General features: G+C 38.4%; 1 protein-coding gene across 2 annotated transcripts in view; it reads left to right on the forward strand.

The window, feature by feature from the left end:
• thrab (thyroid hormone receptor alpha b) overlaps positions 1–12192 on the forward strand; it is a 145610-nt gene that overhangs the window by 118518 nt on the left and 14900 nt on the right. For both annotated transcript variants that reach the window (XM_057357804.1, XM_057357805.1), the window contains 4 exons: positions 2103–2164; positions 8704–8804; positions 9448–9595; positions 10812–11017. In XM_057357804.1, coding sequence (XP_057213787.1) covers positions 2103–2164; positions 8704–8804; positions 9448–9595; positions 10812–11017 — 517 coding nt within the window. The remainder of the gene's footprint in view (positions 1–2102; positions 2165–8703; positions 8805–9447; positions 9596–10811; positions 11018–12192) is intronic.

Consider the following 12192-nt stretch of genomic DNA (forward strand, 5'->3'; position numbering starts at 1 on the left):
TTCTTGATGTATATTTTAAGACTAGCATTAGCAGCAGTTAAGACTCCAAAGGCCCTGCCTGCATTATATTGGGGCAATCTGTTACATAACTCTGCTCCCTCTCTCCTAGTGGAGCGCTATGCCAACTAACCCTTTAATCACAGCCAGACGCTTCTGTCACTATACTGCTGGATGTTGGCTGTTATTGGTTGAATGACTGACCTATTAAAGTCGGCATGAAATTAAAAACGATCATTCTAATTGTTTTACACAGTGGTGAAATATTTATTTTAAATTATTTATCCGTGCACATCATTATTTTTAAAAAATTCATTTGCACTTGTAATCTTTGATCAAAAACATTAACCTCCTCCTCCTCTCGAAATGACCTCTCTTCACTTCTGTTCACGAGGAATGGCGCGAGGGCGGGGCTGCAATGACTGACAGATTGCAAACTGGTGTTCAAGTCTTTCACCTTTTAACGATCCAATCGGTTGTCGATGGATGAAATCAAGTCCCTCCCTACATTGTTTTCTCATTTCAGAAGTCGTTTCACTCAGTTATACGTCTCGATATGCAAAAAAAGACAATCGCTAGTTCCAAGATGAACGATTGAGCCACAATATCTGAAATAGTTTTCTGCTTTTTTTGTATAAAATAAAAAAAACTATATCCCTGTATGTGGGCAGATTTAACTCATATTGAATATTACAATCAGTCACAATAACATTAAAGTGCTCTTTTTGAGTGTACTGAAGACATTGTATTGAAGACATTATTAAATTGGTCCATCCGCGCATAGTGGCTCAGTTGAATTTTTTTGAAGCGACGAGAATGCTTTATGTGCTAAAAAACAAACCAAAACACCGACTTTAATCGATATATTCTCCTCTGTCTTGTCAGTGTATGGCGCGCGCTCACGAGAGCACTTCTTCTTCTTCTTCTTGGACCGGAGCACTTTGACGCATGCGTATTAGGATTGTGCGCCAAATCGTCTTAACATTCCTAAAGTTAAAGTTGTCTGGTGAAAAATGTTCACTACACAACCTCATTTGCTTTATGTATCCCGCCGGATAGCCAGCAGCCATAGTTTCAGCCGCTCAGGATCATGTAACAGGAACATGTGAAAAGTAAGCCTTTCATGTTTCAACAAAGGTAATTCACTTTTACGTTTTTCCGTTTTATTGTGCGGGTCGGGCATCCTGGAAGGGAACATTTTAGCACCATTTCGTACACTACACCTAGACCCACTGTACAATCAGTGTCGAACTCAATGGCATATACAGCGTGCGTCTGTAAACACAGAGTTGCGCTTCCACGTTGTGAGTCAGAGCGCCGGCGTCCAATAGGGGCAAGCCCCATGCGGCATTCGGCGCACAAACCTAATACGCATGCGTCAAAGTGCTCAGGTCCAAGAAGAAGAAGTGCTCTCGTGAATGCGCACCATACACTGACAAGACAGAGGAGAATATATCGATTGAAGTCGGTATTTGGGTTTGTTTTTAGCACATAAAGCATTCTCGCGCTTCAAAAAAATTCAACTGAGCCACTATGCGCGGATGGACCAATTTAACGATGACTTTAGTACTTTCTGGACCTTGGCAAAAACTGACACCATGGTTTCAATGAGGAGGCCTGGAAATCACTCGGATGTCACCTAAATATCTCTATTTGTGCTCCGAAGTCGCCGGAAGTTCTCTAAACATGTTTAACATCATGTGGGTGAGTAAAAAATCACACAAAGTTGATTTTTGGGTGAACTATCCCTTTAAGGTACATTCAAGGTTCTATAACACGTCATGTGTTAAGGAACAATTCACCCAGGTCACTAACCAGATGCGAACACGTGTGTCGGGGACACCCACACCAGCGCTTTAATGCAACTTGCTCTAAACACGTGCGCCACAGCTCCCACAGTTGCTTGCATTTCTGATTTTGTTTTTTGTGCTTTCACGCCTGGAAATCAAGATGATTCTCAGAGTTGAATGTGCATTCGTTAAATTATAAAATGGTTCTATGGGGAATTATAGACATCTCATGTGCTATCTCATATGCAATAAATGTAAATCTCTGTGGTATATACTAATGCAAATCTTCTCTCTATCTCTCTTCATTATTTCTAGGTGGCTCGATGGCCCGAAAAGGAAGAGAAAGAACAGCCAGTGTTCGATGAAGAGCATGTCGGGTAAGAAGCCTCTTACAACAGCTCACAGAAGACATCGCTGCTGTTGCTTAGATCTGCAGCAGTATGCCCCCCAACCCCCCTGTACTTTTATAACCTATCTCTCATTGCACATTTCTGAGAAACACACAGGAAACCCAGAGGGAGAAGAAGGTTTTTAGTTACCCTGTGATGCTCCTCACATCAACTCCATCTTTGATATTTAGCTGCATAGGCTTGTTATGGGTTGTCGGTAGATGTATTTAATAAATGACACGCGGGAATGTTGTCACAAGGTCTATACAATATCTCAGTCAGGTTTTGGGTTTCAAAGTAAAATGTGTGTTTTCTTTAGGAGTAGATTTGTATGTTTGAAAGTCCCATAAAATAGAATGTATTTGTGAATTCTATTCTCCAAACTAAAACATCCAGCATCATGGTTTTGCTGTAGATGTTTGGTAAAGAAGTAAATGCATTCATGGCTGTAGCCAGGGTTTAAAAATTAGTGAGGTCCGTGGTGGGGTGTCAATAATTATACATAATATTTCAGTAAGTGCTATAAATCATTCAACTTTAATAAATATAATGAATAATAAAGTTAACAAATGATAAACTTATACTTCTGAACAGGGCTTGATACTGTGGCTAGGGGTTTTTCAAAATGACTAGAGTAACTGTTCCTATTCGACCCGCTCCGCGTCTGTCGCTAGAGCAACCCTTGAAGTCGGGGAGTCAGGTTTACTTGAATAGCTCTCTCTCTCGCTTGCCTCCGTTACACTAGCCACCAAGTATTTCAACAATTTTGTTTTGGGGAAATGATTTTATGACCAAAGTTGACAATGGCATGCTGTGAGATCATGGGTCGAAAAACATGCCCAAAATGTTCCCATATGCAACTCTCCACTATATTAACTTCCTAAAGTGTGTCATTACGTGAAAACAGGTATGCAGTCTCCATGCACGCGCTTGCACCTGTACAACTTTTTTAATGGGATGACGCCGCCAGCCTCCCGCATCAAGTGAAATTAATCCATCTTTTACACCACAGACAATAAACAACTGTATTGAATTATATACGTGTAACGCAGACACTCAGAAGAGTTTTAAACTGTGGATTATTCATTCATATTCATTTTATTTTTTTAATATGAAAAAATTACAGAAACCTTGGTGACGTCATAGCTGGCTACAGCCATGAATGCATTATAACTGTCGGTACACGATCCGGGATGCCTGCACGATCCGTCCGCGCATGCGCATAATGACGTAGTAGATAATTCTGTTTAGCGACGACACTGCACGATCTGTTCCACGCTTGAGCACCTTTGTACCGCGATTTTCACTACTGTCCACCTCTGGTCTCTTGTCACTTCTGTGCGCACACTATGCGTTGAAATACTCTGTAACGTTTCCCCAGACTTGTTTGTAGTTCTTTCTTCATGTAAGTGCAGATAGTCTAGGCGGAAATGCATATTATGTTCCTTATTGTGTTCTGTAAACACCATTGAAGGGATTATTCCTCATTTAGATTATATAGATAGATATATTAGCCTATATATAGACCCATACTAATACAAAATGAGTCGATTTAAAGTTAACTAATATTAGCAGCTTTTAATAAAAACCGTCTTTGACAATACTACTGACCTCAGATCGAAACACAGCAAGTTAAGTAGGCCTAATGCCATGCAGCAATGAATCGCAAAGGGGAGTATGGAGGAAACTGAAGGTTTGCAGTGACAGACTCTCAAGACTCAGACTTTATTCCACATGTAACCAAAATCGTGTATGTTCATGTAACAACTCCTTTATTATTTTGGATTGGCAACCACGTAAACACATCGTAATGCATAGCGTAAGCTACATTTTAAAACATCAAAATAGACCCGCCATGAACTGTTAAATGAAAAACACAATGTAGCCTACAAAAATATGCCGCCGTCTGGCCGTCAAGTGTTTCATCGCATGCTTGATAGTGTAGGGAAACCGTGACGTTGTTTACTACGTCATTATGCGCATATGCAGAACGGATCGTGCAGGCATCCCGGATCGTGTACCGACAATAACCAGTCAACAACTTCATGAACTATGTTCTCAGGTCAAGTTTTTTTTATGTCAGGTCAGGGGCATACTTCTTATAAGGGCCAATGTTTTCAACTTCATTAAAAAAATGATATCCAAATTCCTTTGATATCCCAGAAATACACTTCCCATAAACTTTAATCTCTACCTTATAGTCAGAAGTTATATTTCTTTATTTTTTTATGCAATTCCCAATGTACCCTTGGATGCTTTATTTTTTATTTTCAAATTACTTTTTCGCTTCACATCAAAGTCTGTAATGTTTAGCCAGTTGGTTTAGTTCATGATAAAAAGCGCAGAAATTCTTCTAAAATCTGAGAAACTTGGTAGTCTGTGTTAAGCTCTGCAGCCGCCACGTCCTCTGGATGCTTCTCTTTACCGAGTCCTGATTCGCTCGTTCCTGCATCTCTGCTGTTTTTTCATTGCTTACCTCATGCCAACAGCAGCTAAATAAGCCAGACCTACCCGAACAAGCTCTTAAGTTTCTTGCTCTGTGTTATTCCTATGCCGGTGCTTTTTGTGATCAGAAACGCGGGATACCGCGCTAAGAACACGTCAGATCCAAGAAAAATAGCCTCCCATCAATTAGAGGCTCACTCAAGGAGTTTGAATGTCCTGCGCTTTATCCACCATCCTGTCTCACATCGGCAGCCTTGTTTCAAGAACATTTAATTTTGGACAAACTGTAAAAAATTTAACTTTTTTTAACAGCACTCTGAAAGTCTATGAGCTTATCACGTAAGATAGCATATTTTGCCGATTATACACTGTCAGGGAACGGGGAAGGCAGAACCCATATGCAGACAAGCATGTAAGACAAAAGACTTTTAATGACAACAAAAACCCACGATGGGGAAAAAACACGATAACTAAGGAGTTTTCAAAATACAAACAAAAACTTCCCAAGAGGGGGCAAACAAGAACAAAACCAAAAAGCAAATAAGGCTTACTTAAATGGAGACAAGGCAGGGACAAAAACCAGGCATAACTACACAAGACAAGACAATGAACTTGACTCAGAGTTGACTTACAAGGAGATACTCAAACACACTGAGGAAAACAAACTAATCAAAACAAACCAGCACAGGACAGCAAACACAAGGGCATCATATAGGGGAAACTAACAAGGGATAATTAACAAGGGGCAGGTGTGGGGAATCAAACACTGATGGGAAGCTAAACGAGGAAACGAGGGGGCGGGGTAAAGACGAGACAGGAGAGAGCGCATGGCATGTCAAAACATACAATGCCATGTCTCTCTCTACACTAAACACGTGGGTCTGTCATGATCCTGCCTCAAGACTAAGGAAAACATGACCAATAGAGGCAGAATCATGACAATACACATTATTCAATTTTATTATAACGCTGATTTATTATGATTAGGTTCGATCTGATTTTAACTTTAAGAATAGCAAATGAGGAATGTAAATAGGAAATGTGGAATAATGTCGATTTTGCTTGACAAAATAAAAAATGTTATCTTTTATGTCAAAGTTTATATGGATTGAATTTTGACATCGCTGCTGTCCTTCTGAAACCTTGTCTCTCCCTATTTCGTGATTTTTATTTTTAGCCAAATATCATTATTTTTACTCATCCTTTATGTTTGTTATTGGGTTTTGCAAATATCTAATCAATAAAAAGTATTAAAAAGTGCTTGTCAACTGTAACAACACAGTAGTAATCATTTCAAAAGTACAGTGTTTTTTACATTTCCTGAAAAACTGCAAAATTTGGAGGTACGAGGTTTCAGAAGGACAGCGACGATATACAGAAATTCACTTCTCTCGGCTGTATTTTGTCAGCTTCATATTTAGTGGTGGTCGACAGACAGTTACTGCTGTGTGAAAGCCATAACAGTTTGTTTCTCACGTGTGAAATGCCGCACAAGTGGACAGAGAAACTCGGGCAGTTGATTGGCCTTTCTTTTCTCTCAGAAACACTGACAGATCTCTATTGTTGTCAAGTGATGCTTTTTAAGTCAAAGGCTTTTCTAGAAGCCTTTGTACACATTTACTCACCCTCGAGTTGTTCCAGATCTGTATACATTTATTTGTTCTGATGAACACAGAGAAAGATTTTTGGAAGAATGCTTGTAACCAAACAGTTCTTGGCCACCATTGACTACTATTGTAGGAAAAAATTCTTTGTAAAATTCTTTGTTCTGTTGAACACAAAAGAAGATATTTTGAAGAATGTAGGAAAGCAAAAAGTTCTGGGTTACCTTTGACTACCATTGCCATTTTTCCTACTATGGTAGTCAATGGTGGCCAAGAACTGTGAGGTTAAAAGCATTCTTCCCAATATTTGTCTCTGTATTCATCAGAACAAAGAAATTTGGTAACACTTTACTTAGAGCCTTTATGTATAATGCATTATAAAGGGTTATTAAAGGGCATGGTGCATTATAATTGTTAGTAATGTGTGTTGTAATACATTAAATGTTGTTTTAAAGAATTATAACCAAATTAAAAAGCAAAGTGTAACAATGAATTGATGTTATAATGTATCAACTGTAGTTAATAATTATTCATGACACACTACAATGCATAATAAGGTGCATTACAAGGCATAATTAATAAATTAAAACGAACTAAAACCGAATGTGCTCTATAATATTGTTGGATTATCAGCATATATCCCCCATATGGAATAAATACCACTGGAAACACAGCTGGGTTTCTCCAATGTTAACCCAGGATTAAGTTAAAAACATTCACGCATACATATTGGTAGGCTACATTCACATACATTGGGGATATGTTGTCATAAATCAAGAAATGTCTCTGCAGTAGGCTTTTCATAATGTCAGGCTTTTTAAAGTTATTTTAAATGTGGCAGCCGCAGCAAGTGCGCGTTCAGAGACGAGCCCCGTTCACGAATTGTATTGTCCTGAAAGCGTGGTCTGTCAAAACATATCAAAACATTAATCCAGTTTACCAAATGAAAGCATGTTGTGAAATATATGCATTAAACAGGACGTGATGAGATCTTTGGATAGCCACCGGAACCGCGGGTTACATAAACATTGAAGAAACATTGTTTCTTTTTTTCTTTGTTTGATGCCTCATGCTTTTTATCATTCGTTTCAGAAATGACCTTTTTACCATTAGAAAGTAAAAACTGATCATAATATTAAATCGACCAAGCAAAATGAGGTCAATGCGGTGCGAGGTAAGAAACTTACGACTTTAGTCGGTTTCTTTCTTTGTGAATATTTTCCGCATAGTCAGCCAAAATATCAGAAACGGTCTATTTGTTTTGTAGCTCAACTTCTGACAAGTTAAACATCTTATTTGGCATACATTTTAAAACTGCTATGTGCCGAAATAATTCGGTACTTGAATGACTTGCAAGGCTCAATGTGAGACGGCTCTCTCGCAATTCACATGAAGCAGCATTTAAAAGGGGATTTCTAGCGCAGTTTAAGCTTAGGAAACTATATGTATGCTACAATTGATATCAGATTTAATTAATGATCGGAAATATGTTGTTTAAGTGTGATTTTGTAGATTATAACATTTTAATGCTTGTCATTTAAACGCAGGTCAATACACTATTTCGTCACACTTTTATTTAATACCGATCTATAGTGCATATTTTGGAAAATAGGATATTTTTCGTTTACGTCTTCACACGGGCCTCTGTTGTAGCTCATTAATAAGAATTTATGCTACATTTTCGCTTGTGCAGTTAACTTTGTCCGGTCCGCGTTCATTTATAATGATAAAAATAGTGATATTGTGTCACATTCGCCCTCACGTATTGGCTGAAAGACCTGTGTAGGCCTTCTGTTGTCGCTTTGTATCATTCATTTCTGGTTTAGCTGCTTGTCACAGGACTTACACCCACTCCTAGCGAGCCTCGAACCGACAATCGGTCCACACCGGCTTAGAAGATGGACACGCTAACGAGGAGGCTATGGTTTTCACTGACGCACAAGTAGCATATTTTAGTGTAAAATGAGCGCTCATGGTAATCTTTGTAAATGAGTTTAAAATCAAAAACAGTTGTACACTTTGAAAACGAATATTACATTAAAGCTGGTGCGTGTTCAAAATGTTTACTGTTTTGTTTTACTTGGTGATATGTTAAATGAAGACTGTTTAATGTTATTATAAATTTCTATATTGAACTTCATTGCGTTTGCGCTGTGGTGGAAATGAGATTATCCTTAAATAAAGATACATTTATTATAAAAGCTTACCCGAATAGGGACATATTAAACTGTGGTTATGGACCTTTTTAAAAACAATCAAACGGTTCAACAGTTTGCTCGTATAAGGACAGAAAAGACCGTGCATGGTTATTTTTTTATTATAAAAGTGTGTTCTTATAACTATAAGGCATATGCAGTCGCTTTAGACTGGCAGAAAAATATGATCCTTATATGAACCTTAACAGAATTTTTATTTTTTGGTGAACTGTCCCTTTAAGTGTCAATACAGATGTATTAATAAGAGTTTTCTGTATTGTAGGGTATATCCCCAGCTACCTGGAGAAGGATGAGCCATGTGTGGTGTGTGGGGACAAAGCAACCGGCTATCACTACCGCTGTATCACCTGCGAAGGTTGCAAGGTACGACATATCTGCGATTGTGTGTTTACAGCGCCATATGTTAACAGGTACAACTACCTCACATAAATAAGGATATGTACACACACCAGACTGTCACCTTATGTCAGGGTCATGGTGTGAAGCTGGTCTGATCTGTTCAGCAGTACATTGTGTTCTCGACTGCACGGCTTAGAGAACCTTAAGGCTTCAAGTCTGTCAAAGCACAAGCTGAAAAACACTCCATCATCATTCATCTTATTCACTGTGCGTGTGACTGTTTGTAAGCCGAGTGAGATTTCTTTGCAGCTCCTATCCAAACAGGCACAATTGAAAAGCAAACTTGGAGAACTCAAAGTCTCACCACTGCAAAAAAATGTTTTACAGTAATAAAATAACACCACAAATATTGTGTACAGTAATAATAGTTATGTGACGTGTCGTGTTGTGACGTGACGTGTGGCGAAGTATGGTGTCCCATACTCGGAATTTGTGAACACACACACTGTGAACACACACACCCAGGGCAGTTGGGGGTTCGGTGCCTTGCTCAAGGGTCTCACCTCAGTCGTGGTATTGAAGGTGGCTCATTGTAAATATCAAGTCAGATGTCTAGGTTTTGAAAGAGAGCTCAACTCATTCTCATCTTATCGTCTTTCCCTTTCAGGGATTTTTCAGGCGCACCATCCAGAAGAACCTCCACCCATCTTACTCCTGTAAATACGATGGCTGCTGCATCATCGACAAGATCACCCGGAACCAATGCCAGCTGTGTCGCTTTAAGAAATGCATCGACGTGGGCATGGCAATGGATCGTAAGCACAAACCCATGCAAATACCATACAAAGTCACTGAACATGCAAACACACACATGCAGAACTAAACACATGAAGTCTGGACATGTGTTGAGGTCAGAGATTCCGTTTCAAGCTTGTAGACTTAGGTCACCGAGCTCAGTCCTAAACCGTCACTGTTTTTTACAGTACTGTACCACATTTAACCTCCAGGATTTAATCGACACAGAAGTGAATGCGGAATGATGCGTACGCCTCTACGCGAGCATTCAGCATTTATTATCGAACCAAACAAAATCCATTCAAGCCAAACACACATACTTACATAACAGGTTAGTGGCTCACAAATGCAGCCCTGCTCTTGCATACACAAATTCATGCTGACAGCCAACGTAAATGAATCTTATGCAAACTGAAAGGCTCTGTCTGGGCTTCCCCCTCCATACTAACATGCACCACACACATAGAGCACATGTTCAGCCCACACCACAGTCCTGTTTTTACCGAACCTGTTGTAATGCTTTATGTCTCTTGATCAGAATTGAAGTATGAAGTACCAGTATGAAGGTCCTTTTTCCAAAGCAAGAATCAAACACGCTCTCTTAAGCTGTCGTTGCTCTCATATGTACAGTAGTGTTGGTTTGTTCCGAAGGATTATAAATGATTCACTGAACACAAAATGGTTCAATGATTCGTGAATCCCTTTTTTATGTATTGGACAAGGGAGATCCAGGGCAGGTATAGTGGGTGTGACATTAAGTATTTGTTAAGTAAAAGGAGCCAACAGACAGTTTAAAGATAGACGGTTTACAGTTACCCGTTATTTGTTTGTTTTCATATGATGAATGTTTTAACTGTAAAAGAAAAAACCTTGACAAACTATATGTGATTTGAAAGATCATTCAATATTAAATGATATATTAAACTTGAATATATTTAGGCTAATATATTAAACTTTAAATAGCTAAGCAATGTTTTTTATGTGTTGGGAACTTAAAAACACAAAAATTCTCTTGTCACAAAAATAATTTGTGCGAATAATTAAAAACGTTTTACTTTTAGATATGCTATTTTCAGGCTTGTGCTCAAAAAAGGGGCGGGGCTTCACCATTAAAAATGAGAAAATGCGTCCCGCACCCCTGTTAATGTAATGTTCTTATTCGTCTCATCTTTAACCATTTTGTGTTTCTATATCATAGAAATATCAAATAAATCTCACGCTCTTTTATTGGGATAGTGGTTCTGGACGATTCCAAACGGGTTGCGAAGAGACGTCTCATTGAGGAGAACCGTGAAAAGAGGAAGAAGGAGGAGATAGTGAAGTCTTTGCAGAATCGGCCAGAACCCAGCAGCTCAGAGTGGGAGTTGATTCGCATGGTGACAGAAGCTCACCGTCATACCAACGCACAGGGCTCTCACTGGAAACAGAAGCGCAAGTTCCTGGTAAGGAGCACAGCATGCATTGACTATATGATGTCAGGTCAGTTTTTTCTGAGGAAAGAAAACTCAAAAGAACCACGCTCACCCTAAAGGGATAGTTTACCCTAAAATAAAAATGCTGTCCTCGTTTACTCATCCTCATGTCATTCCAAACCTGTATGACTTTCTTTTTTCTGAGATATTTTTAAGAATGATGGTAACCGAACAACAGCAGTACCCATTGACTAGTCAAAGGTGCCCCAGAACTGTTTGTTTTCCTAAATTCTTCAAAATATCTTTAATCTTTTGTGTTTGACAGAACAGAAAAAAATATACAATATGTTTTTTCTGCTATGGCAGTCAATGGTGCCCCGTTGCTAACATTTTTTCAAATATCTTTCTTTGTGTTCAACCAAACAAAGACATTTATACAGGTTTGGAACAACATGAGGATGAGTAATTCATGATAGAATTTTCATTTTTGGGTGAACTATCCCTTTAATTTTTAGCATTAGTTTTTAAAAGGTTTTAATTTGCTATCATATCTAAAAAAATGAATTGATAAAAAGTAATCTGACTGTTTATAACATGACTATAAATATGTAAACAGCTGAAAAACGATGGCATACTGTATGTTGCAAAATACTGTTGATTTATTTACAACCGTGTCACACACAGAGATGAGCTAGCAGATGATTCATTTCTGTGTACTTGCAATTGCAATTCACTTGTTAATTCAGTTATGTAATGTTTGTAAAAAGGTAACCTGAAAATATAACTAACATAGGCTTAAGAATAGCAATGAATAAAAAAGAAAATGAAAATAAAAAAAACGTCTCTCACGATTTCAAATGCTCAAAGCTTTAAATTCCACATAAGAATGTTAGAGGCAAATGTGCTTAGCTGTCCGAATGTGATCTGCGATGTTCGATTTACCTTTGTGGACGATGCAAAAGGAGCAAAAACTAGATATGCTGCTTTCAGCTCATCTTTCAAAAAACAGCTTTTCCATCTCTGTAATTGAGAAACATATGCAAACAGATACATAATCTACAATGACATTGAAGATACTTGAAATCAGTGAGCCTGAGAGCAGAAACCAGGATGTATTTTCTATTCTTTAGTAAGAACACACTTCATAAACTAGAAAATCCGGTTTCCTTACTTGTTTACATGTTTACAGTATCTCTGTCAGCCTG

This window comes from Triplophysa rosa, linkage group LG18 (assembly GCF_024868665.1).
Source record: "Triplophysa rosa linkage group LG18, Trosa_1v2, whole genome shotgun sequence".
NCBI classification, from domain to species: Eukaryota; Metazoa; Chordata; class Actinopteri; order Cypriniformes; family Nemacheilidae; genus Triplophysa; species Triplophysa rosa.